Genomic DNA, 27,188 nt, shown 5'->3' with positions numbered 1-27,188 from the left:
CCGTCTCTGAGCCTCTTTGGAGACTGCCCCTCCCAGAGAGGTTTGACAACGATGTCCCACAAGGCCATGTTAATGGGGCCACACCCCTCCATGCTGACCCTCATCTGCAAAGTGGGGGCCTGCTGAGGGGCTTGTGCCCATTCAGGCCTAAGTGGGGGTGCGGAGAAATGTGGGATGATTCTCCTCAGGCTCCTCTGAGTAGTTTGGGCTTTGGGGAGGGAGCAGGCGCAAAGCAGAGCCCAGAGGAAGGGAAGCAGGAAGGGGGATTTGCCCCCTGTTAGGCTGGGGGTCTGCTCCTAGTTTTGACTTGTGTATTTAAACTGCCTTAGAAGGCCTGTATAGGTTTCCTGAGCCACATCTCCCACACAAACCATGATACAGATAATGTCATGACCCCGCTGTATTTTTAGTTCCATTCAAGCCCCTCTGCTGGGCTCACTGAGATGTGTGTGGGCAGGCGAGAAGACCCCTCCTTCCGACTCTTGGGCTTCCAACAGATACAGAGATAAATGGACTTGGCACATCACCACGAATAAACCAGGTCTGGAGCTTGAATTTGGGAAGATCTGTGAACTGACTTTGCTGGAGGAGATGGGGTTTGTTATCCCCTCTGCTGTAGCCCTCTCCCCACTGCTCTTCACCCCCATCACGGACAGACTCTGGGCTCACGTTTGAGCCGAGGAAGGAATCCGATCTCTGTTCCTAAGCTTTATTTTCAGAGTGTTCCTGCCAGCAGCTGTCCTAAAAAAAACTGCACTCCCCCTGCAGCTGGAAGCCCACCAGGGGGGCTCCACGGGCTCGCCCCTTCCCTCTTCAGAAAGCTCTGGCCAGGCCCAGCATGGGGATCCCTGCAGCTGAGCAGGACCCCCTCCAGCTCCATTCTGTCTTACCTCCTGCTTAATCTCATGTCACTCCAGTGATGAACCTTCTGCAGAGGAAGAAGGAAACTGGAGAACAGGTCATATCAGGCAGCAGGTGTGACACCCACTCCCGTGGTAGACAGTGGGGCAGGCATTTCATAAATGTCTTCCCATCTCACAGGCTTTCTGCCCCCCAAGAGGTGGAGTCTGTGTGCCCTCCCCAGGAGCCTGGGGAGGCCTTTGTGTTAGCGCTGGAAGTGACACCCAGGAAAGGCCGCACTGCCTCCATGTGACTCCTGAAAATCCCCCCTTTGGAAACCAGGCGCCACACTGTGAGGAAGCCCAGGCCACGTGCACAGGCCCCCAGGCGCAGACCTTCCCACTGAGCTCTGCCTCACGGCCACTTCCTGAGCTACACAGGCTGCAGGGTTTTAAGGCCTGAGGTTGGGGTGGCCTGTTCTCACTGTAGGCACCAGGCACTGGCCTGCCTCCGCAGGGTCTGCCCGGCACTTCGGTTCCCTCCATCTCCGTTTCCTCCTGGGTCCCTGTGAAGCACTTTTGAAGCCAGAGGGACCTGGGACAGAAGAGCTGCATGTGCTTCTGTCCACCCAGTGCCCCCATGTTCTCTGGGACTAGGACCCCACACTCTTGCCTGGTGGCCGATTACAAGGACACTTCAGACATTCTTGCTTGGTGGGACCCTCCTAATTATATGTTTGTACTTTGTACTGTTTTCTTAGAAGGCCCTCAAAACTGTATATGCTGCCCACAAAATGGGTGAGTCGCCCTGTTAGTGCCTCTTCCCAGATGGGAAAATAGCTGTGACCCCCCTCATCATGCCACAGTAATTCCGCTGTCAGAAGTGGACCTGGCACTCCCTAGGACTCCTACGCTGCAGGCAGAGGCAGCTTCTGATACTGAAAACGGTTAATTGATAAGGAAAAATACTAAATGTGTATTACATAACAGGAAGCAAAATTTGACAAAATGAAAGGGAGACAGACAATCCCCAGGCATGGCTGGACGTCACAGATGGTATCAGTAGGAACACTGATGCTCTGAGGCACTGCAGGCCCCCTGTCAGAGAGCTGTCCCCAGGGCAGAAATGCTTGGTTTCAGCACTGCAGGTCACAGCAGGCAGCTGTCCCACCAAATCAGGGACTCTGCCTCACAGCGCCTTCCAGCCTGTCAGTCAGATGCTTCCCTTCCTGCAACACCTGTCAGCCCCCAGGGGCACATCTCCAGTGAGTGGTGACACCACATGAAGTGCCTAAGGGCCCGAATGCATGGGTGCCACAGAAAGCCACCCCCCATCCTCAGAGTGGATGGAAACAACGCCCTGCCCGCCCCATGAATGCAGAGCCAGGCTGCAGCTTCGGAGAATGAGTTCACAGTAGCCGAGTCCTTGTGCCTGTCACCCCCGACCTGAGCTCCAGCTACGAGGCTGGGGCCTCGCAGGCCCAGCCCCTGCTGCCTCCTGCCCCCAGGGAGCCAGCGCTCTGGGGGCCCAGCCACCTTCTGCCGTGGCCCCAGGCAGGACACAGGGTCTTCTTCTGCCTCCCTAGAGACCTGTCCTCCTGAGCCCTTGCTGGGCCCACGGCACCCTCGGCCGCTGCATGTCGCAGGCATTGGTGTCCAGGGAAAGGCAGGCGCTGGCACACTGCACGGGCCACACTAGTTCTCTGCCATTCTCCAGTGGCTTGGGGATGATCCCACCTTGGCCGGCCTGCGTACGTTCAGCTTCCTCCTCAGGGAGGAGAAGGTGTCCCCCAGGACCCTGCGCAGCCCCACGCCATCTTGGCTGCAGGGCGGGTCCCACCTGGTGGCCGGAAGCTGCCCCGTGAACATCTCCCACCGGGCAAGGGCGTCCACAGCTCTGTCCACCTGCGCCAGCTCCTCCTCACTCACGTCCCTCTCCAGGGCCTGGATGCACATGGCCAGCCACTGTCCATGCTCCTTGATGGCCTCCACTGGGGTCCCAAGTGCTGGTGGGCCCTCCCAGGCTGCTTCCAGGGAGCTCAGCCCATCCTCAGGCTCGGGCCCCAGGGAGAAGCTGTGGCTCCACGTGTCAGGGGTGAGGGGCTCTGATGGGCTGCTGCCAGGCTCTGAATCACTCTCACAGCTCAGGCCAGAGTCCGCACTGCCAGGCAAGGTGTCATCTGACACAGACGGCTCCCCTGCCTCCTGCCCGGGCCGCATCCCTGCCACTGCTTGAGTCCAGGCGTAGAGTCTCTGAGAGAAGGAGACACAGGTGGCTTTTCTCTGCAAGTCACTTACCTAATCCCTTACCTAAGGGGACCCCACTGTTACCCAGGGGCAGGTGTCAGGATGGTGACACAGGGCCCTTCAGACCAGGGCCTTCCAAACACTGGTGCCAGATGGACCAGCTCACGAGGGCCCACAGACAAGCTTTCAGGAGTTTTGCAAGCCAGTTGTTTAGCTCAGCCACTATCCAAAGTTAAATTATGTAGAGCTTACAATTAAATTTTAAAACTGTGTTAAAAGGGAATAAATTCTCAAAACTCATCTATTCCCACATGTTTTTACTATGTTTGACTGTGACCTCTGCTCTTGGTTATTTCCTCCTCTTGGGTCTATGGACAGACACCTCTAATGGTGGGCTACGGTGTGTCTCTTCCCACACTGCTTTCAGTGACAACTTGGAATCAGCCCTGGTGACTTTTATTCAGCATAGAACTGGAAGTCCCAGCCATAGCAATCAGAAAAAGAAGCCATCCAAATTGGTAAGGAAGAAGTAAAATTGTCAGTATTTGCAGATGACGATACTATATGTTAAAAACACTAAAGACTCCACCAAAAAACTATTCGAACTAATGAATGAATTCAGTAAAGTTGCAGAATATAAAATCAAACAAATCTGTTGTACTTCTACATACAAATAAAACAGAGAAATTAAGAAAATCCCATTTATAGTTACATCAAAAAGAATAAAATACTTAGGAATGAATCTGACCAAGGAGGCAAAAGACCTCTGCTCTGAAAACGGTAAGACCCTGGGGGAAGACACTGAAGATGACACAAGGAAGTAGAAAGCTATCCCATGCTCCTGGATTCGTATTGTTGGAGTGGCCATCCTGTCCAAAGGAATTACAGATTCAGTAGGACCCCTATCAAAATAACCAATGGCACTTTTCACAAAATTAGGACAAGTAATCCTCAAATTTGTACAGAACCACAAAAGACCCCTAATAGCCCAGGCAATCTTGGAAAAGAACAAAGCTGGGGGTATCATGCTCCCTGATTTCAAACTATTCAACAGAGTTACAGTGATCAAACATTATGGTTTTGTCGCAAGAACAGATTCATAGACCAATGGAACTAACAGAGAGCCCAGCTACATGGTCAATTAATATATGACATGGGAGAGAAGAATGTACTGTGGGGAAAAGACAGTCTCTTTGATAAATGGGGCTGGGAAACCCGGACAGCTATGTGCAAAAGAACAAAATAGGATCACTGTCTTACACCGCACACAAAAGTAAACTCAAAATGAATTTAAGACCTAAATATAAGACCTGAAACTATGAAATACAAAAAATTCATAAAAACCAAAAATTCAAAGAAAACATAAGAACTCTTGGACATTGGCCTTAACAGTTTGTTTCTGGATACATCTCCCTAGGCAAGGGAAACAAAAGCAAAAATAAACAAGTGGGGCTACATCAAACTAAAAAGCTGCACACTAAAGGAAACAGTCAACAAAATGAAAAGGCAACTGCTGTATGGGAGAAGATATATTTACAAATGATACATCCAATAAGAGGCTAGTACCCAAAATATATAAAGAACTACAACTGAACACCATAAAACAATCGAATTAAAAATGGGCAGAGGAACTGGAGATATTTTCCAAAGAAGACATAGCAATGGCAACAGACACATGAAAAGATGCTCCACATCACTAATCAGGGACATGCAAATCAAACCACAATGAGAGACCACCCCACATCAGTCAGAATGGCCACTATCCAAAAAACAAACAGTAGTGTTGGTGAAAATGTGGAGAAAAGGGAACCTTCACACACTGCTGGTGGGAATGTAAATTGGTGCAGCCACTGTGGAAAAAAATATGGAGGTTCCTCAAAAAACTAAAAATAGAAATACCATATGACCCAGCAATTTCACTTTTGGAAATTCACCCCCCCAAAAAACACAAGATCACTAATTGAAAAAGATATCTGCACCCCTATGTTCACTGCAGCATTATTTACAACAGCCAAGATATGGAAGCAACCTAAGTGTCCATTGATAGATGAATGGATAAAGAAGTTTGGTACATATAGACAATGGAATATTACTCAGCCATGAAGAAGGAAATCCTGCCATTTGTGACAACATGGAAGGACCTAGAGGGCATTAAGCTAAGTCAAGTCAGAGAAAGACAAATACCATATGATTTCACTTATATGTAGAATTTAAAGAACAAAACAGACTCATGAACACAGAGAACAGGCTGATGGTTGCCAGATGGATACAGGGATGGATGAAATAAGTGAAGGGGAGGAAACTTGATCTGGGAAACGGTTACATGAGTGTACATACATGTCAAGATTCATTAAGCTGTACACTAAGTTTTGTGTGTTTTAGTATATGTGCCCTCAATTTAAAAAAAACAAAACATTGGCTTTGCTGAGACCATTTACACCATGGACATCGGCAGATACTGCAAATCAAATGCCTTGATGGCATTTACCAGTATGCCGCTGGTGGGTGCAAAGACAACAGAGACCTTTACCGGCCCGGCCTCAGTCAGCTGTTCCCTACCAGCAAATCCTCAGGGGCTGTCCCAGCACCCGTGGCCTGCCGGGGGGCAGCTCCCCTCCTGTCCTCCTCAGCCTCTCCACGTCACAGAGGCTCGCTGGGGAGAATGGGGCTGCCATTTCAGGAAGCACACTGGGAGCTTCTCCCTCCCCCCCGACTCGGCCCTTCACCAGGTTGGGAACCTGGGAAAGGCCCCCTCCCTGCTCAGAGTGGGCAGGTGGGGGTAAAGCATCAAGGCCATGACAGGAGAATCCTGGAGCTCTGCAGACACCCGGCCTCCCTCCCTGCACCCTGAGGGTGAGAGCTGGCAGCTCTCGGCCCTGCACTGTGGGAGCAGCCCGGCTCCATAGGTGCCCCTGGGGGCCGATGACCATGCTCTGAGGACCATCGCCAGCCCTCTGCAGCTGAGGTGCTAGGCCTGGGGCAGCCTGGCCTCCCTCTCCAAACCCACAGGCTGATTCCACCATGCTCCTTGGCATTGCTTACCTTGGAGTCACTCAGAAAAGAGGCCTGCGGGAGGCAGCTCCATGAACTAGAAATGCCCAGCCTTCTAGTTCAAGGAGCCTCAGGGTGGGGCCCCCATGGGCAGCACCCCTGGGAACCCATGAGAGATGCGAGTCCTCACCCACCCCAGAGATGTCGAGAACCCCTCCCCACAGGTCTATCTCCTGGGCCGTTCACCAGAAACAAAGCTCCTTGTGGCCAGGTGCCCTGCCTCCAAGAGGAGGAGAGAGGGGCCTCCCCAAACCCCAAACACAGTGAGGTTCGTGTAAAGCTTTCAGCTTACAACATTTGGTTTTAAAATTAAGCTAGATAGGCACTATGCCTTTATTCGAATGAAAACTTTTTTTAAGTTGATGTTTTCATCCAAATGTGAGTTTAAAGGAAAAATAACCACTACCTGCTTTCGAACTTGAAACTCAGCAAAGTGTCTGAGTTTGCAAACAAATCTCCCCAAAGGATAAGGCTTCTTCCCTGCAGGACAGCCGACCGGCCCATTTCCCGGCCCCGCCAGCCTGGGCACCACTCCCGGCAGTGCCTCGTGCTGACAGCAGAGGGCGGCATCGCCCGCCGGCCTCCTGAGCACGGATGGCGCTGCCCTTCCAGAGCCTTGTTTAGTCTGGTTCTGCCCTGCTGCCTTTCCCCGCCCTCCCCCCAGAGTGAAAGCCTTGTTGGGGCCACCACGCCAGCTGCCGGGGTGCGGGGAAGGCCCCTTGGCTGAGTAGGTGGAGACAGCGCCCGGCGTGTCCAGCACCTGATCAGAGCCCTGTAAGCGCTCCCTCTGTACTGTTCCTGAGGAATTGGCCTGCCCCTCGGCCCCCCACCCCAGTGCAGCCGAGTGGTAGCAGCCCCGCCGCTGAGTGTGGCAGGCCGACCAGCGGGGCCTCAAAGACCTGCTCTCCCGCTGAGGCCGTGGTCCTCCTGGGGCCTGGGGGCGGCCGCCCAGGACACAACTCACCTTGTACCTGTCCACAAGCTTGAAGCCCAGGACATGCTGCAGCTTCCGCAGGCAGACGGGACAGAGGTCCAGGGGCCGCCGCAGGACCTCGTCCAGGCTGAGTGCCCCCTGCATGACGCAGCGGAGCCAGCGGCAGTGCCCCAGGCCGAGGAGGTGGCAGAGCTCGTGGCACGTGACCTGAGGGAGAAGGCCCACCATGCCCTCGAGCCCTACCACTCCGCCAGACCCTGGACACCTGGGCAGCCCCACCAGGAGCCTGAGTGCCCTGGGGCAGGCCAGTGTGCCAGCGAGTGGCCCCAGCCCCACCCTGCTCTGGCCACTGATGTCTCTGGTGCCCCAGCACTGGGGCTGTACTGGGCACAGGGGGAAAGGGGAACTGGGGGACCAGCTCTGGAGGAAGCCCAGGGGGAGCTTGGGTGTCAGACACGGGTGCATACCCCAACCCTGCCACTCCACAGCTGTGCGACCTCGGGCAAAGGGATTGGCATCTCTGTACCCTGGTTTCTGTACTCCCTAGAGTGATGGGCTGTCCTCGTTGTGAGGACTGGACAGTGTAGCCAGCTGGACACAGGGTTCAGCACTGTCTACTTGTGTCCTGTCTGACCCACATCCTGAGCATCTTCCCAGAACCCACCAGAGCCCCCACCCCCATCCCATCTCCTCCCACCACCTGTGTGGCACCCATGGCCCGGACACCCGCCCACAGTCCACCCAGCCCTGCCCCCACCTTGCAACACTGTAGCATCCCCAGGACACTGACGTGCAGGGTCTCTCGGTCCTGCAGGGGGGTCTCGGGACCATCTGCCGCCACCTCTGCCAGGGCCGGATCAGAGGCACAGGGCCCCAGCTGCAAGAATTCCCCTGAGAACCGGGCAAAGCTGCAGATACCCACTTCTGGGGAGAGGCAGAGAGATGGGGGCTCAGGCAGCAGGCTCCCTCAGGAGGCCCCGTCCTCAGGATGCAGGTCCCAAAGGCCTGCCAGTGTGTCCATATGAGGTGGCCTGGGGATGGCCCCCTGCCCCAAAGGAGCTAGACCAGGGGCTCCCAAGCAGCTGTTTGCACATTTGTGCCTCATCCTCCCTGGAGGGAGAGGAGGAGAGTGACCCACTTGTGCTCCTGTGCCCTGGGTGCCTCCCCGCAAACCGAGCCCAGGCTGAGGCAATGCCAGGGGCTCTGGCTCACCGTGGCCTGGGAGGAACTTGCCGAAGGTGAAGCTCCAGGCCTCGCAGGGGTACAGGTCGGACAGCGTGAGGCCCAGCACACACAGGGCGTCGCCCGGCTTGCTGCTCTTCAGGAAAGCCAGGATGCCATCTGCGGAGAGAGTGAGGGGCAGTGGGGAGGCGCTCTCACCCCTGTTCTGTCTAGGCCCAGCCCTTCCCAAAGAGGGGCACAGCTCACGGCATGCCTCAAGGAACCGCGAGTCTGAGGAGGGGAACTCAAGGCAGCCAACCTACGCAGAGCATGGCAGGGCCTCCACCTCCCAGGTCAACAGCTGGGCTGCGGGGCAGGAAGGGGCGGGGTCCCATGTCCAGCATGGTCTGGACAGCTGGTTTGGACCCAGTAGTCCAAGATGCCAGAAAGGCACCAAAAAGGCCACGGTCCAACGACACATGCTCAGGACCACATGCCACCAAACTCACGGCAGAGACACGTGGGCAGCTGACGGCTGGCCCCAAGGATGTGGCAACCTGGTCCCCAGGACATGCAGGGATGCCTCTGGCAGAAGGGGCTTCGCAGAACCTGGGAAGTGGTTCTGGATTTTCTGGCTGGACCCAGTGTAGTCGCCAGGGGCCTTCGAGGCAGGAGGGGCAGTGCGGCCTAAGGCGCTGCGGCCCTGCGAGCCCCAGAAGGAGCAGCTCTGCTCACTCTGATTTTAGCCCAGGGACACTTCTGCTCCAGAGCTGTGGGAAATGAATGTCACCAACACTTGCACTGACTTGTCACAGCAGCTACGGGAACAATGCTGCCGCCCGGCGTGGACAGAGAGTGCTGGGGACACAGCCCAGACACGACCACATCCTGCAGGCAGACATGGGAAGGGGCCAGGGAGCTGCCCGCGAAGACCAGGGGAGGGCCCCGTGACCAGAGCAAGAGTGGAGGCCGGGAAGGGGACACAACACACATTTCCAAGGGGCTTTACATAGGCAGGAGCAGAGAACCAGGTGGTGGCTGGAGGGGAACGCAGGGCAGAGGGGTCCAGTGGGGGAAAAGCTCTGTGTGCAGAGAGTGGGGAGGAGCCAGAGCGGGTCTGGGTGCAGGCAGAGGCGGGGCAGGGAGGGGCTGGCTGGTCAGCCCCTAAGCCAGGAAGCGCAGTGCAGGGAGGGGGCAGTTCCCCCTTGATAATTTCCTCAGCAGAAAAGGTGAGGACCCGGCTCCTAGTCACGCATCTACGAGAAGACCACTCAGGAGGTCTGTTTTCCTGGTCACACTCAGACAGGAGATGGATTTGCCCAGGTGTGGGCAGGAAGGGGGGTGAAGGCAGGAAGTGGGGACTGCGGTGGATCAGGGACAGGGGAAGGCGGTTGGCCCAGGAAGGGACGTGGGGCTGGGCATCTGGGAGGAGGGGCTTCGGGGAGCTGCTTCAGCCCCAGGGGGTGGGGAGCACACTGTTTGCTGCTACTGATGACAGGCCTAGTGTAGCGCTGGCCCCGGAAACACAGTGAGCTGGATATGGAACTAAATTTTAAATTTTACTCATGTTAAAGTAAAACAGATCAAATTGATTTTAACATACTTCATTTACCCTAATATATCCAAAATATTTTCACATAGAATCAAGTAAAAACCAAGATGGTTTACATTGTTTTCCACCCCAAGCCTCCAATTCCAGTGAGCATTTACACTCACTGCACGCCTCGCTTCTGACCAGCCACATTTTATGTATTCAACAGCCACACATGGCCCATGACTCCTGTCCCGGGCAGCTCAGGCCCAGGGTATGACCTGGGGAGCAGGGGGTGACCATGCAGCAGAGGCTGAGGGATTTCAGCTCTTAAGGTGTCAGTGATGATGACGGTCATAGGTCAAACTGTGTCCCCAGAAAGATGGGCTCAAGTTCTAATCCCCAGTGCCTGAAATGTGACCTTATTTGGAAATAAGGTCTTTACAGGTGTAATCAAGTTAAGATGAGGTCACTAGGGTGGGCCTACCCTATATGCAGACAAGAGAAACAGTGTGACAGCGGAGGCGAGGTGGGAGAGAGGGAGCCACCAGCTCGGGGACCCCGGGATTGCCGCTGCTGCCAGGAGCCGGGAGAGGCAGGGAGGAGCCTCCCCCTCCCCCAGGGAGGGCCTTCAGAGAGCAGGGCCACGCCCACACCGTGACCCAGGCATCCAGCCTCCCAGCCCGAGAGAGAACACACTTGTGAGGTTTTAAGCTCCCAGTTTGGGGCACTTTATCAGGGCAGCCCTCGGAGACTCACACAGTGAACTAGACCAAGTAAATCTGACCCCTGTATCCTAGGCTCTGCTGCTCATTGAAGCTTCGTGAGCCCACCTCTTTCCCAGGACACCATGCAGCCCCTGAGGCGTGGGGCAGCAGTGGATGGCTGGGCAGTGGGGGCGAGGAGTGCAGAAAGGTCGTCTGCACCGCATGCACCTCAGTGCTGGGGTCTCCAAGCACCACAGCCCCTGGGCAGCTGGGACACGAACAGACACTGGCTGCTCCCAAGTCTCAAGCACATGTCAGGTGGGAGCTACACCAGGTCCACTGGCACCACACATGGCATAGGGGAATGGAGGAGAGGTGCGGAGGCTGGGGCTTTGCCCTCTGAAAGGCAGGGGTCCTAGGCTCTGCACTTGGGCAATAGCCAAGGGAGGCCATTGCTCCCTGGGCCCTGCTCGGGGAGGTGGGAAGGCTGCACCCAGCAATCAGGAGGGGTCCAAGTGACCAAACCTGAAGCCTGGGACATAGAAAGGAACCATCAGGATGACACCCACCCCAGCCAGATGGTCCCTGTGATGGACCACTAGGAATGGGGACCAGCCCCCACTTAAAGATAACCAGAAGCCAAGTGAAATGCAAAGAACAGCTCCTGAAAACCTGGGCAGTGGGTGAGGAATTGGCTACAGGGGCACTGGGGAAGTCAGCGGGCAAGGCAGACTGCTCACAGGTGGCCACAGAGACCGTGACCATGCAGTGCACTGCGTGTGTGCGCCAACACCCAGCAGGAAGAATTGTATTCTATGTAATTATGCTCAATAAACATGACAAAAAATCAGAGAGCTAGTGAGAAATGAGAAACAGGATGAGGATTGCAGCCCAAAGAGAAAGGCTGAGCGGTTTCTGAGATGGGAGAGGGCAAGGGGGTGCCCCTGACGCCCCCTCTGGCTGCCCCACCCCAAATCCCTGGGGCAGCAGGCAGCCCAGGGGAGCCTCATGTCTGTGTCTCAGATGCAGCACCTCAGGGGCCTGGCAGAGGGAAAATAACATCCTCTCTGGAGGAAAACTACATCATCCCCAGCCATAAATTCTTCTAAGAGTTAAACTAATGTTTCCAATAACATGTCCAGCTAACAAAAAAAAAATAAGTCCCACCAAGAGGCAAGTTTACTGACACAAAATTTGCAGGAACAGCAGGTGAGCCACGTGGCTCAACGTGGGTTTAACAGCACGTGAGGTGCAGTTAGAGAATCGGGAAATGAGGCTGAGAATAAAGTGTGAATGAGATGCGAGGAAGTGAACGGAGAGTGAGAGGGATTAACGTGCATCCAATCGGAGTCCCGAATGGGAGGAACAGGGCTGGTATTTGAAGAAAGAATGCAATTTTCCCACCAACGATGAACTATCCCGTCAGCTCCTTCCTCCCGTCTCCTGGAGAGGCCTGGGCAGAGTGCAGCGCCTGCACCTGCACGCTGACCTGTGGCCGGCCACACACTCACCTGTGTGGAGCTGGAGCCTCTCCGAGTGCGGACTGGGACGCGAGGAGCAGTGAATGGATGCAGCGGCCACCGAGGGCAGGCACCTGACCTGCAGGCCCAGAAAGAAGGCCTCTGCGCAGCTCCGAAGGTGGTCCAGCAGGACGCCTGCCGGCCCCTCGCTCAGGTCTGGGGGTGGAGTGGCATGTCAGCCCTGCAGGGCCCTGCCAGCTTCTCGGGGCCCTGCCTGCCCACACCCGAGACCCAGGGTTTCCTGCCAGTACCGTGAGGCCAACACAGACCCACCTTCATGGAGTGGAATGCCAGGCACGGGAGGGACGTGAAGCAGCTTTTTAAAGGGGCAAAAAAGGGAGGGAAACATACGAATGGTCGATGCCCAGAGGAAAGAGCAGGAGTCACAACTCCGGGACGACTGGCCTGGGAGGTGGGGAGCCGGGGACACGGGAGGTCATCCAGTGCCCTCAGACCCCAAGGCTGGCCAGGCGTGGGCAGGGCGCAGTGGACCGCAGGAGCGAGGAGCCAGAAACAGCCTGCTGGCGTAATGCTGCAAAAAGCCAACGGGGAGTACAACCAGCTCAAAGTTTAGAGGGATAGGGACCAAGGTGGGCAGAGCCCCTGGGCCAGCCCCGGAGCTGGCTAGCAATGTAGACCCCCAGGCTGCCTTGGAACCAGAACCTGCGTTTAAGATAACCAAGCATCTGCACATTAGTTTGGGATGTGCTGCTCTGAGCTGATGGGGGGTACAGGGAGCCATGCAGACGGGTTTGGAGCTCTTTGGGGGCAGATTCTGCAGGTGAAGATGGCAGATTGGCCAGGGTGGGTTATGGAGAACGAGGGGCACCTGCAGGCTCTGGTCCCCAGTGGGATCTGGGACAAGGCCCCCCAAGTGCAGCCTCCTCTGGCTGGCTGCTGAGACGCTGCCCTGAGGGGAGGGGCAGGACACACCGACTGTCAACTCAGGCCTCTTCCTCTGCCCCAAAGCCCAGTGCCACATCTGCCCTGTGTGCCCTCTCTGCCAGCCTGGGGCCACCTGCCCTTGGCCTTCAGGGAGGTACAGCAACCCTCAGCTGCAGCACCTGGCCCCATGGAGAACCCAGCCAGGCCATTGCTATCCTGGGTCCACACAGAGCCCTCATGCCTGTGTCCCCAGTCTGGGCCAATAAGCTCTGGAGGACAGTGGCTATGTGGGGGCTCCCAAGCTGTGGGAGACTGTGCCCAGCCAGTCTCCCAGCCTGAGGCTTGGTGTCAAATCACCTCTACTAGTGGCCAGTTCTGCACCTTGGGCAGACCAAGTGACTCTCCCTGCCTCCCTTTCCTCACCTGCAAAGCGGCCTGACCCTAAGCCCAGTGCCCCGTGGAGGCTTATGAAGCACCCAGAACAGTTCCTGGCACAGCACTGGCTTCAACAGGTAGGACTGGGGTGTCCTGTGTGGACTAGGCGGTGACACAGCCACGAGGGTCCTGCAGCCTGGGGCTTTCTGAACAGTGTTGGGGGCAGGGTGGGTAGAGGGCCTGAGCCCCGTCCCCACCCCAAGCCCCCAGCACCATCCCCCCTCACTTCACCTAGTGCTGGCTGTAGGCTCTGGTCCTCCATGGGGGCCGTGGGCTCTGATGCCACCCCCAGCTCATACCCACTTGCAGCCCTGTAGGGTCCCCGCCCCCAACCAGGTACCTATAGGCTGCAGGTAGACATGTTTCCGAGTTGGGCTTTGCTTCCTAGGCAACAGGGAGGCGTGGAAGCTCTCAAAGTCCTCAGGGGCCTCTGGGCAGCTGAGGAGCCAGTCGAAGGCTGTGTGGATGAGCAGTGTGCAGAAGAGGGTCCTCTGTGGGTTGTAGGCCTCAGCCAGGAAGAGCCTCTCAGCCGGGGAGAAGGTGACCACATAGAGCTGCTGCAGGGCAGGGCAGCTGGACACTAGCGCATCCTTCAGGGCCCGGGGGCCGAAGCTGAACTCCTGGGCTGGCCGGCACTGCAGCATGGCGGGCCTGGTCACTCTGGGAAGCCCCTGCTGTGGCCCATGAGCCACCCAGGGGATAGCCACGATTGCTTCCAGAACTTTCCTGAGGGCTGATCAGAGCGGCTGCCAAGGGCTCCCTAAAGACGGACACTAGGCTGAGGGCCCACGAGGCCTGGCTCTGGCTGGCGTGGGGCCTTAGCAACAGTGAGGGGTGGTGGAACGGAAGCCTCCAGGCCCGGTGCCCTGCAGAGGGTGGGGAGGGGGAACACGTAGCTGAGTGACACGGCCTGTTCTCTCAGGTGAGGCCAAGAGCTTGGTGGGGGATGAATGTTGTTGAGGGGGCCAGTGGCAGAAGGATGCTGTTTTCGCCTCTGGCAGGCTGGGTGAGTCCTTAATCCAGCCCCAGGCATGGGGAAGCACCCTCCCGGCAGCAGGGACACCTACTTCCATGGACCCCTGAAAGGCCCCAGAGCCACTTGAACCCCCAAGGGGCATGCAGGCCAGTGAGGACAGCAGCCCTAGTGTCCATTCCCCAACTCAGACTCCCCAGCCCTCAGAGGGAGTGGAACTCAAAGGGTGACCACCACACCTTTGTGCTGAGCCCCTGTAGAGCCAGAGAGGCCCCTCCAGAAAGAAAACTAGCTGCTCCTGACCTCTCTGATCACCAGGAGTACCCCATCACCTGGGGCCACCATCACCTCCTGATCCTGGCTCCAAGCCATCCTGGAAGGGGCCCCATGTGCCTGGGGACAAAGCCCTAATCTACGTGGCCAGGCCAGCTGGGAGCTGCAGGAATGCGGGGGGAGGAAGGCAGCCCCACAGCATGCAGACCCAGAAGCTTCCCAGCACACGGGAGGGGTGGGCACAGTGCCAACCCCCAAAGCTATAAATAGGGAGATGTGGGCAACAAAGAGAGCAGGCGGGGAGGGTGTATGGGGACTCAGGGACGGATAGATGGGCTGGGGACGTCTGTCCCCAGTGACAAAGTCACTTTACAAATCAGAGTTTTCCTTTCAAATGGGGAGCAAGGCCTGTCGCATCCATGTGTTGCTTAGAAACAATGCTTCTGCCCAGCACGCCCCCCATGAAACTGCCAGCAAACAGCTGGCCCTGGTGCCAGCCATTGCTGGGGGCTCTGGGTCTCAGCCAGACACACACAATTGGGGGCCCTCAAGAGGCTCACACAACAAGAGAGGAGGAGGGGGTTACTGGGGAAGAAACCAGCTAGAACTCAGGGAAAGGAAGACACACAGAAACAGCACCCAGAGCGAGGCAGAGCAGCGCTGAGTAGAGAAAGCGCTTGGCTGGTTCTTAATTTAGCAAGTCAAGCCAGATATGCAAAAACCCATCTCTGCAGACTACAGAGTTGTGAGGCCTCCCAGCCCAGTGCAAAAAACAGGAAAGGGCCTTGTTCTGAATGAAGAAATGTGCTATATTCCCTTTACTACCCTCAATTTAGAATATTCTTTCAGAAAATGTGTATGTACATCCTCATATTATATACACACACTATGTATACATATATGTAAGTATATACACATATGTATACCAGCTGTTCCTCTATGTATAATTTATAAATTTTTCTCTGGAAAAATTATACGTAATTTGACCAGAGGTTACTATATACATATCTGCATAGATACACATATATACACATATATTGCCCAGAGGTAAGTGCTGGCTTGGATGAGGGAGGGGGCTAGGATTGAATGCCCAGGAGGACCCCAGCACAGAGCCCTATGCTTTTCTTTCTGCATATATATTTTACAAATATATTCAATTTTTTACAAAAATTCAAATATTTTATAAAAAAATTCAATTGCACATATGATCCCATATCCTCTTGGCTTAGCATATTATGTGCATTTTCCTGAATGCTTCAATATTCTATTAAACAAAAAACGCTGCAGTGAACATCTTTGTACATAAGTCTATGTTTCCATTTCCTCAGGAGAGATTCCCAGGGCAGAAGATAATGTATGTGGGTGATGAAGGAATCATGATTTGCACTTCCAAACTGCTTTCAAAAAGGTCATGCCGATTTACAACCTTACCAGCCCCTGAAGCACTAGGTCGTCAGCAGCAAATAAAAATTGCCAAGAGCACTGGACGCCCTCACTGTGCTCCAGGCAGAGCTTCACCACTAACGCAGGGGAAAGTGTGTATGGCTACTATTCCTATTTTCAAGAGGGTGGCAGAGTATGATTAAAACGCCCTTAACCAAAGCCACACAAGCTCGTGAGAATCAGAGATGGGATTGGAGCACACTGATTTTCAAGCAGCAGATTCCCACCTTCAGAGCAGCAGGACCCCCATTCTCAAGAGGCCCTGCTCAGAAACCTGTCCCCATCAGACTCCAGGGCAATATTGGCAGTTTGCAACAGGATAAGCAACCTGTTCCTGGGCTGCAGGAAAAAGACATCAGATATGTGAACACCAGGACCAAATCCCGTTGCATCAGAAAGGGTCACAGTGGGCAAGTTCTCCAGGGCCAGAAAGCCTGCATGGTGGAACCTGTGAGGACAGAGCCTGTGAGCTAGGACCTAAGACACCAGATCCACACTTCCCAAGGGGGCCGGGAGCACGTGTGGCCTCCTTCCTTCACTCATTCACTTGGCTGACAGTCACAGAGGCTTCCCACCAAGGGACCTGCCCAACACCCGTGGACAAAACAGACAGAGGTCCCCGACCTTGTGGAGCTTAAATTCCAGAGCGATCAGACAGTACACAGAGTGCTGTCCACAGTGTGTTAGAAGGCGGCCAGTGCCGGAAGCCAAGGCTGAGCCAGGATGGAGGGGCAGGTGGGCATGCTGGGGCCAAGATGTCTTTTTCAAGAGGGTCACCACGGTGGATTCAACAAAAAGGCAAGATCAAGCAGACCAGACAGAGGCAAGGGGGTCAGGGACCTGAGGCAAGTGTCCCAAGTGGAGGGGCACAGGCACAGGGCCTGCTGCCCACCGGGGGAGCTGGGGTGCACACTGCAAGCAGGTCTAGGCAGCCTGTCTCCCCCGGGCTGGGCCAGGGGGCTGGGCACAGAGTGCTCTCTGACCTTTCACCCCGCTGTGCCTCAGTTTCCTCCCTGGCACAGTGGGCTTGGGACCACCTGCCTTTGCCCAGACAGCAGCTGGACCCAGCAGCAAGGAGGCGGTGCCCAGGTCCTGCCCAGCCCCAGCCCTGTGCTCAGGGAGCTGCAGTGAGTGTGACCCACGTGCCTCTCACTGCCTACTTCTATGTCTGGAAGCAAGTTGGTGACCCTGCTCTCCCCAGGCTGCCCACCAGCAGCCTCCTAGCACAGAGCTGCAGCCAGGGCTTTCCTGAGAACGGGTTCCTCTGAATAGTTCCAGTAGCATCACAGCAGTCAGAATTATTCCCTCTGTGACTGAGAGGAGCTATAAATTCATTCTCTGGAGCAGCCAGGGTCATCCCAGAGGGTCTGTGTCAGCTTGTCCAAGGAGGTGAAAATGGACAGACTGATATTCCCAGGCCACCCCAGCCACACCTGGTCAACATCCCTCCCCAGGTGTCCCCATCCCCGCTCCTCTTCCTCCATCCCCCGGCCACAGGGCTCTGTCCCCACAATCCCCCAGAGATCACTTTCTGATCTAGCATTTCATCTGACCCCACAGCTACCTGAAACATAGCTACCAGTATGCACCCATCTTACAGCCAAGGGGACTGAGGCTCAGAGAGGGGAGCCTTTGGCTGGGCTGCACAACTCACCAGGACAGAGGCGGCTCTCCTGACTCCTGAGGAGACACCTCTCACTCTGGTCCTCATTTGTGGGACCTTCTCCTACCCCCAAAGGGTCTTTCCTGCCAGCACCCACTCCCCTTACCACCCACAGAGCCGGCTCAGGGGTGTCCCTGCCAGAAACACCTCTAACCCAGGCAAAGCTGCAGGGAAACGAAAATGCCACCTTTTCTCCAAAATGTCAAGGGCTCTGACACATCCATCACAGGTGAGACTTGGGCCCACCGTAAGACTCAGGCTCATCTCAGCCATTCTAAGAGGACCAAGTCACGCAGCTCAAGGAGGGCCCCACAGGCAACTTGTGCAGGGTCAAGGCCAGTGTGCCTGGCTGAGACCCATGGCGTTTCCAAAGGAGGTGGTCCCAGTGCTCAGACTGTGCTTCCCCTGGGGCCCTCACCCTCCCACACCACTGAGGACCCCCAAGCGCTGCTGTTTACATGGGTTGTATCTATCAATGCTACTGCATCTGAACTTAAAACCAACCATGTGGAACAAGGACACAAAGTCCTGCCTCTGTTAGCATCACACATGGAGTCACATGGCCTCTGGAAAGTCCATCCTCCACTTTTGAGGCAAGAGATGAAAAGACAACATCCCAGTTGTGAAGACAGTTCTGACCTCATGGGTCCCCAGCAGGGTCTTCCAGCACAATCCCAGAGCTGCTGTTTCCTCTCCGAATCCTCTTCCTTGGAACGTCTGTTTGCACACCCACAAGCAGGTGTGTGCTTGGAGCATCCACGTAGGGGAAATGGGCATGGTACAAGCCAGAGAAAGCCCACAACACCCTGCCTGCCAGCCCGCGGACCCTGAGGGAGTGGCTGTGTGGCTTTGGACGGCTGACGGGTCAATGGAGTGTGAGGCTGCAGCCTGGGCCTGAGGGCCTGAAGTCTCTGCCCTCCCAGGCAGCGCCTATTCCCTCTGGGGCCCAGGACACAGAAGTCCGGCCAGATAGCATTTCCTCTCACGAAGCCTGTGTGGCCACATTCGTCTTCATGGGTTATTAAGGGATTCCTCCCAGATCCTTCCAGCCTGACAGGTCCTTTCTGCACAAGACCACTCCTTACACAGGAGCAGAACCTGGACTTGGGCTGAAACTGTGGCCACAGCCATGGCCACCAGCAGGTGCCACAGGAGGGAGTCACAGTCAGAGCAAGGCATTCTCACCCTCTCTGCTACTTGCCAGCCTGTCCACCTTGGCAATGGTGAATGCTCCAGAAGAGAAACCTCCAGAACTGGGGCTCCTGGCTGTCCTCCAGCTCTGCCCCATCGATGGCACCCCTCCACCTGTCAGGACAGTGGCTGACATGCACAGAGCACCTGCATGCACCTGAGCCCCACCTGCACCATCTCCTTTGAGCCTCACTACCTTGTGATGTCACAGGTGCTGTTAGGGTTCCATGTCTCAGATGGGGAAACTGAGGCCACAGTCACACAGCTGAGCAGTGGCTGGACCCAGGTTTGGAGCCATGCCTCGCACCAGAACTGAACTCCCGGCGTGCAGATGGGGTTGGATAAGCAGAGAAGGCCTCACAGGAACAGCCCAGACATCTCATCTAAGAAGCAGTGCCGTCTCTGCCCTGTGGCCGATCACACAGAGGCTGCTTCCCCTCCCCCGGGGCGCCCGGGCCTGTTTTGCTCAAGGGCTGGTCAAGGGCATGTCCTGATACAGGCCACTTCCTCCCCAGGGGAGGGTCTGCCAGCAGGAAGGTGATCCTGTCAGGTGACCAAGGGCAGGCTGCCCCTAACCTCGCAGCTCGGGGCACTTGTCCCCTCATCTGACCGGGCAGATATCCAGCCGTTGGGCAAGAAAGCACACTCTGGTCCTTCTTATTCTGAATAGGCTGCAAAACACACCAGCAGCTGCATCGCGCCGGTCATTAGCTGCTGGCCAGACCTTCAGGGCAGTTACAGCAGCCTTGCCCAGCAGAGTGACAGAAAAGGTTTGGGGTTTCACACTTATCAGGTTTCCATTCGCTAGGAGGAGCACGCAGCGCTTCGACCACAGCGGTGAACTCTGGGTGTCCCACCCCCCGCTTCCTGTTGCAGCGGTGAGCTCCACACACTGTACCTTCCCTGTGCTGGAGGCCAGGAAAGACCTGCCTCCGTACCCCTCGCAACCCTGCAGCTTAAGCTAGGCATCTTTGGGACCCCACACCCTTGCTCTCCAGGCCTGCTCGAGCTGTGTTGTCTTCCTGAGCACGCAACGGCCAACTGCGCCTCCTTCACCAGCACCTGGGCAGTCGCTGAGGCCCCCTCCGCCTGCATAAGCTGCGGAGCCACCACGGGGTAGGGCCTGGCCCTGGGCCCTCCCGCCGCGGTTCGCTCCATCCCAGCGCCGAGAAGCAGAAGGCCAGGAGGGGTCGCTGAGCCCCTGCCCCGCCGGCCCTGCCCTCTGTGAACCAGCCCAGGCAGTCCCGACCCTGGCGCGGAGTACGGGGTGTGGCATTGCACCAAAGCCTTCTCCGCGCCGGTCCCTGCATCCGCCACCTCCTGCCCGGCGCCTTCGTGTCCCCCCGGGCGTCCTCGGGGAGTACGCGGTCAGACCCTGCACTCTCGACTCTGAGTGCCGGCGGCCCCCTCTCGGGCCCCGCGCCCCGGCCCCGCGCGCGCCTCCCCATCCATACGGCCAGCGGCCCCTCTTGGACCCCGCGTCCCTACCTCGCAGCCTAGCGCCCTCGTAGCTGCCTCCGCCGTGCAGAGAACAGCGTGGGTACTTGGCGTGGGCCCCGAAAATCGAGGAGGTCCCTGCGTGACGTCAGCGCAGAGGCGCAGGGGCCGGGGCGGAACCGGGCGGAAAGTGCGACGGGGCGCAGGGCGGAGGGGAGGCCGCTAGCTCCTGGCCACACCCGCTCCTGGCCAGCTCACCGAGTCCCTAGACATGCCAGACACTGAACTCTGCTGACTTCTTGCAGAGCGCGCCTGGGACACCCCTGACAGTACCAGAAATAGCTGCGGGAGAGTGGGATGAGGACCGAGATCTTAACGCCAAACAGGTGAGACAGGTAAGCCGGCTAAGGCCCCCAGGTGAAAGGTAAGCCGCTGGTTGAGTCGGGAGAGGGCCGGCATCAGGGGCAAGTGTAGAGGTGCAACGTCAATTCATGACACAGGGCAGAGCCCGGCCACCACCCGCCCTGGGAACCTCCTCCTCCCTTGCAGCCCCCCAGTAGAATGTAATGCCAATTTATTTGGAACTTTTTTATGCCAGGCACAATATTCTAAATGCTTACACATATCCCATTTCAGCCTCATGACATGCCTGTAGATAGCTATCTTTTTGTCCCCATTTTATGGATGAAAACTTGAGGAGTAAGTGGGGAGATTAAAGGCCCAGATGGCCCAGTGGAGGCTAGTCACACACACCCCACTTCACCCCAGCCCCGCTGCCTTGCCCCAGTTCTGTGCTGGGCTCCAGGTCAGGACCGAGGAGGCACAGAGAACAGGTGAGGCAGGCAGCAGGCACCTATGCTGCCCTCAAGGTCACCAGGGGAGCCAGGGAGAGTCTCCCTACCTCCTGTTGGGTCAGCAGCCTCCCAGGAGAAGTTCCCCGCTGTGCTTTTGAGAGGCAAGGAGCTCCTCCCCAGTGGCCTTCCTGGCTGGCCTCTGTCCCCTCCCCAATGGGCTGGGGGAGTTGGCCAGAGGGAGCGAGGTCTCCAGACACACACCTTGGGTGAGGGTCACCTTTTCCCCTGGCCCCAGGTCACCATGGCTGGTCAGTGGCTCCTACCCAGGCCCTGCAGCCAGCAGCCATGAGGACAGCAGCCTCTCTGTGCAGGGCCAGCTGTGAGTGTGGCTGCAACCCCTTGCCACCACCCCCGGGTGGGACAGGACTCCCAGGACAGGGAGGGGCCCCCAGCACGAAGACCGGCATTCTCACCCACCTCCAATGGGACTTGTTCCTCAAGCTACCCTTTTTCTCTTTGAAAACCTTTATGATAAGGGCTTTCTTTGAGCCAAGTGTTGCCTGGGCTCCGATTGCCAGCTTCCCAGGCCTCCCAGAGAGCCTGCCCACCACTGCCTGCCTGGCCTCATTCTGAAGAAATGCCCCACGGATGACTGAGGGATTCGTCACCATCACCCCCACCATTTCAATGGAATGTTGTTCAGACCTTCAGAAACTGTGCTGTGACAGATGTCCACTGACAAGACTTGGAAAATTCTAAAAAATACGGAAAAACAAAAGAGAAGACCCCCATAATCCAACCATCAGGAGGTAACCTCTCTTAACTGGTTGTGAGACATCCTTCAGATAATTTCTTCCCTCCACATTTAAATACACATGTGAGGAATTTATACGGTGTGCTCCGTTCAGCCAGCAGCTTGGTCCCCTAACACCCTCCCTGTCAACACCCAGAGATCAGCGCCCTCAGCCTGTATGCACGGTGTTTTGTTTGTTTCATGGATGACTCACCTGGTTTGGGACATTTTGGTTTTTTCCCAGTTCCTCAATATTTATATATATATATATATAATCTGTGAAAATCTTGTTTCTATAAATCTCTGTTGCACAAGTATCTGATCTTCCCCCTTGGAATAGATCCCTACAAACAGAGTTGGGCTCACAATGCCACATTTTGACACACGCAGCTGCAAGGACTTTCCGGTTGGTAACTGGGGGCAGAGCGCTCAGAGCCTGAGAATTGCTCCCTGGATACCGCCTTCCCCAGCAGTGCAGCCCCTGGTGACTGGGAGGGGTGGGGGCAGTGCAGCCGTGTCAGGCCTGGGGTCACATCTCCTGTTTTTGGCTGCCCAGTTAGCACATGAAATTGGAAATCCAGATGCACCCCCTGCTCATTGAGAAATATCCTCGCCCTCAGTTGGGGGGTACCCATGGCCGGGTCTCTGAAACACAAAGGCAGCCTGCTGACAGCCAGCCGGGGCCACCCCTGAACACAGGTCACACTTGTCTCAGAGCCCAGACCTCTCCTGTGAAGCCACCTCATCAGAGCCAATTCCAGAAATGGGTGGTGACGTGGGGTCCCGTCCTTCCAGCTGGATGGACAAAGGGTGCCACCCCCACCTTCACGCGCCTGCCATCCTCTGCCCAGGCAGATCCGGGGTAACAGATTGCTGTGTGGCCTCTGCACCTCCCTGCACCCCATTCCCCAGTAGTGGCTAGAGTGGAAGCCCCCACCAGCCCCTCAGAATGGGATCGCATTCAGAATCACGATCTTGCAGATGTAACTCAGGTGAGTCTTACAATGTGGCCATCCTGGGTTAGGGAGGGCCCTGCATCCTCGTGGTGTCATGAGAGACAGGTGTGGGGGACCCAGAGCACAGAGGGAGGCAGCCAGGTGAAGGGAGGCCGGATGTGGACCCAGCGCACACAGCCCCTGAGCTGGAGAGGCAGGAAGCACGCCCCTAGAAGCTCTGCGGGCAGCAGGCCCTGCTGACACCTTGATTCCAGCTTCCAGCTGGCCGCAGACCTGGGAGAACGTTTCCATTGTTTTAAGCCTCCAGCCTGTGGTGACTTGTGGGGAAGGCGGTATCCAGGGAGCAATTCTCAGCAGCCTCAGAAAACTCACATGAGTTGGAAAATAAGAAGAGGCTTCATATGGTGGTTATAAGGATTAGAAAAATACACAACTATGGTGGATGTTCTCAGTGCCCAGTAGGTCCTTGGAACATGGCAGCCATTTACTCAGCAAATGCTGAGACACCTGTTATGCCAGGTGTGGGGTGGGGCGGGCACCTGGCCTGAGGGTGGGTGTCGGGGGTCCTGAGGGTCAGCAGGGGCACTCTAGCCCACACCCTTTCCCGGTTTGTGTGTCTCTCCAGGGGCATCCTGCTCCTGTCCCCCTCTATCACTGTCTCCCTCCCTCCATCCCATTCTCTTCTTCATGTGGTTTTCTGTGTGCAGGGGCCAGAGACAGTTCCCACATGCTGCTTCTCTGGCAGGAAAATGGGGCTGGGCACGAGACACACGCCTGCTCCTCGGGAAGTGGCGGCCATGCCCGGCGCCATCTGGGCCTGTTGGGGTCAGTCTGGATTCTGGGCTTCCTGAAGACACCCTCTTGAACTGGTCATTGCCCACTCAGGCCCTGGGAGACCACAGCCCTGCACTTTGTCAACAACGACAGCAGCAATAATAATAGTTCTGTCTTCAGGTGCCTGGAGCGGCTTGGACATGTGGGTTTCCAGGACTGTGACTGCGTCCTGCTCAGCCCTGACAGCAGGCACTCCAGACAGATGGGCTGCTCCCCGCAGACCCCCAGTTTTTCAACCCTGAGACGTGGCCACCACTCGCCCAGCTCGGGTTGTCATAGGGGCTGATGGTCAGGAAATGGTCACCAGTGGGCACCTGGAAGGCTCTGGCCCAAGGCAGCCTGCCCAGCACGCAGCTCGTCTCAACTTCGGTGTGGCAGGGATCTGGAAGGCTCAGGATTTGGAGATTCCGTAAGTGGGCCTGAGGCCACACCACCGCGGGTTGGGATGTCCTTCGCCCCAGGGAAGACTCACTGGCCTTTCCTCATCCACCCTGTCACCACAGGGGAGACCCAGGGAGGCCCGGAGTCCAGCAAGGCAGAGCCCCAGGCTGGGAGGCTGCTGAGTCAGGCCCATAAGGGCACAGGCCATGCCAAGCCCCGTCCGAGGGTCCCAGCTTTGGAGCCAGTTCGAGTCTTCAGAACACATGGTCCAGAAGCTTCTCCAGCAGGCACAAGGTAAGGGTAAGTCAGGGAAGGTGGGGGGGGGGCAGGGTCCCGTGTGGGGCCAGGGTCAGCCTGAAGTGGCCTGGCTACAGGGACAGGCTGGGCCAGTGTCAGCATCCTGAGCCATCAGCTCCGACTCTCCCACCTCCCTAGCAGGGAGGGCTGCGCAACGGCAGCGCCCCCTCCTGGGCAGTGGGCGACTGCTCCTGAGGCTCTGAGCTGCCGAATCCTGGAGCCCCGCCCACTCCCCAGGGACAGCCCCAGGAGACCTGGGGCCTTCTAGCACAGCCTGCTGGGTGGACGGCACTTCTGCCCAGCCTGGACAGAGAAGGAGCCTGCAGGGCTGGGGACAGAGGAGGAGCCTACGGCCTGCCGAGAGCTCAGAGAACACACTTCTGCCAAGGGAGGTTCTGCCTGGGCAGCCCTGGGGCCGTGGGCACTTCCCCTTTGGAAAACCCAAATCTCCCGCCACAGCCCTCTCCCTCAGCGTTTCCAGTAAATGGTCCCACATTCCCTCTAGCACCAGGAAGCTCTGGTCAACCTCTGAACTATCTGCTGACTGCCCCAGCCCCCCTACCCCCATGTTCCCTCCCAGCCACACACCTACATCCAGACAAGCCACATGCCCCACCCAAGCCTTTCAAGGACGTCCCTTTCTCTCAGGATGGTGCCCCCAGGGCCCTGGCTGCCTTGCCCACCACATCCCTCTCACCAGCTGGCAGCTGCCCACCCCCAGCCCTGTCCCATACAAGCACCCTCTTCCTACCTGGGGGCCCCTCTGCCTGGAAGGCACCTGCAGCCCCCAGCTGGGTTTCCCAAATCAAGACAAAGCCACAACCTCATACAGGGCCCCCTTCTCTTCTCCCGGTCACCCCTGACCTGTGCCCAGGGCCCCCCACCCCATGGTGAGGCTTCAGGCCCAACAGCTACATTTTCCCAGGGGCCCTCCTGCCACACGCTTCACACATGATTACCTGGTCAGTGGCTGTCTTCACCCGGAACGGCTGGGAGTCGGGACGGCAGCCACATGGGTCTTCCTTCTGCCAGCGCCTAGGGCAATGCCTGGCCCACAGCAAGTGCATGGGTGGGCTGCCATGCACCCCATCCCTGTGCTCGCCGGGCACCCCTGTCCTGGCATGGCCCTGAGCCCACCCCATGGACACAGCTATCTCCATGCACACATGCACACACATGCATGCTCAACTCACACCCCAGGCCCAGGGCCACCCACACACGCTGCCCTGAGCCCTCGCTCCCCACACACATGACACGGCACACACACAGCTGGTTGTGCTTGCTCACACTGTCCCTGCCACTTCACTCCAACAAGCATCAGAGCTGCTGTTGCAGCCTCTGCCTGCTGGCGTGTTTGCCAAGCAGTTTCCATGGCGACTCATCTTGGCTCTGACAGCGACAGACGAGTGCAGGGGAGAGATGGTCTCCATGGAAGGGGCAGGAGGGGGCGGGACTCAAGACGTGTCCTCAGGCTCCCAGGCAGGCACAAGGGGGTGTTCCCACGAAAAGGAGGCTCCAGAATTTCCTCTGGTCTACAATGCTACAGGAGCTGCTTTAGGTCATTCATTCATTCAATAAACCTGTGCTGGCTGCAAAGCTGCCTGATGCCTGGGCCCACCCCCAACAGGGCTCATGGCCATGTCCTGAGAAGACTGCTGTCCTCAGCATCCCACCGAGGGCCCATCCTAAGTAGGCCAGTGGCTCCCTGAGCACCAAGGCCCAGCTGCCCATCTTCTGGGAGGCTGGCTCCATGGGGCAAGGATGCCAGGCTCCCCTCTGCAGATCAGTTGCAAAAACAGCCCAATTGTCTGCCTCTCCCTGAAGCATCCAAGCCATTTGCAGAAACTCGTCAAGAGGTAATCTTCCCACCCTTGAATCTAAGCCTGTCCCATGACTTGCTCTGGCCATTAAGGTGACAGAGGTGATACTGTACCAGTTCTGAGCTGAGGCCTCAGGGATGTGCATGCTTCTGCCTGCTTTTAGTATCCTGAAATAGTATGTGAATAAGCCTGGGCTGGTCTGCTGGAAGGTGAGAGAACACAGGGGGCCTGGGCCAGCCTTACTGAGACCACCTGTTGATGTAATGGAGTACACTGATTTTCAGTTGTTAAACCAGCCTTGCATACCTCAGATGAGCCCCTTTTGATTTTGCTGTATAATTCTTTTTATACATTACTGGATTCAATGCACTAGTATTTTGTTGACATTTTTGCACCTATGTTCATGAAAGATACTTCCTTACCTTGAATGTCAGTCTAGATTTGGTATTGAGGGTAATGCTAGCATCAGAGAATGAGACAGGTGTTCACTCTGCTATTCTCTGGAAGAGATCATGAAAAATTAGTATCTCTTCCTTCAAATTCACCAGTAAACCCATCTGGGCCTGGTGCTTTTAGGTTATCAATTATTGATTCAAGTTCCTTGGTAATAGACATGGGTCTACTCCCACTGTCTGTCTCTCCTAGTGGGTTTTGGCAGACTGTTTTTCAAGGAATTGGCCCATCTCGTCTCGGTTACCCGTATGTGGGAGTAGTTGTTTGTGATATTCCTTGATTATCTGTTCTGTGTCCATACAGGGATGTCTATCTTTCATTTCTAGTGTAATTTGTGTCCTCTTACCTTAGATGGCCTGGTAGCAGCTTATAGATTTTACTGATATCTCTATAGAACCAGCCTTTGGTTTAGACGATTTTCTCTATTGATGTCCTGTTTTCAATTTCACTGATTTCTGCTCTAATCTTTACTGTTCTTTTCTTCTACTTACTTTGGATTTATGTTGCTTTTCTTTTTTCTAGTTTTGTACAGTGGAGGCTTAGATTGACTCTAGATGTTTCTTCTCTAAT

At 56.3% G+C, this 27,188-nt stretch overlaps 1 protein-coding gene and 1 long non-coding RNA gene across 10 annotated transcripts; one reads left to right on the top strand and one right to left on the bottom strand.

The window, feature by feature from the left end:
• Nucleotides 1-382: 382 nt before the first annotated feature.
• Nucleotides 383-20,489, bottom strand: AMZ1 (archaelysin family metallopeptidase 1). 9 transcript variants are annotated; one of them, XM_073214952.1, is made up of 8 exons: nt 20,342-20,487; nt 16,227-16,338; nt 13,651-14,176; nt 11,982-12,146; nt 8,284-8,412; nt 7,829-7,995; nt 7,102-7,278; nt 383-3,092 (listed from the first exon to the last, which is right to left on the bottom strand). In XM_073214952.1, the coding sequence occupies exons 3-8, from the start codon at nt 13,952-13,954 to the stop codon at nt 2,535-2,537; spliced, it is 1,500 nt and encodes a 499-aa protein (XP_073071053.1). In that variant the 5' UTR covers nt 13,955-14,176; nt 16,227-16,338; nt 20,342-20,487; the 3' UTR covers nt 383-2,534. The 9 variants fall into 9 exon arrangements, with proteins under 9 accessions (XP_073071053.1, XP_036864158.2, XP_073071055.1 ...); XM_037008263.2 differs by lacking the exon at nt 16,227-16,338 and having other exon boundaries at nt 7,102-7,209; nt 20,342-20,489; XM_073214954.1 differs by lacking the exon at nt 16,227-16,338 and having other exon boundaries at nt 8,305-8,412; nt 20,342-20,489.
• Nucleotides 19,437-25,297, top strand: LOC108383438 (uncharacterized). The gene is made up of 6 exons (XR_005058514.2): nt 19,437-19,969; nt 20,596-20,685; nt 21,621-21,893; nt 23,788-24,076; nt 24,171-24,342; nt 24,484-25,297. It is a non-coding gene; the product is annotated as an uncharacterized lncRNA (long non-coding RNA).
• The last annotated feature ends 1,891 nt before the right edge of the window (nt 25,298-27,188 follow it).

Source organism: Manis javanica, chromosome 10 (genome assembly GCF_040802235.1).
Source record: "Manis javanica isolate MJ-LG chromosome 10, MJ_LKY, whole genome shotgun sequence".
Lineage (NCBI taxonomy): Eukaryota > Metazoa > Chordata > Mammalia > Pholidota > Manidae > Manis > Manis javanica.
Note: the sequence above shows the minus strand (reverse complement) of the source record. Positions and strands in the feature narration are given on the sequence as shown.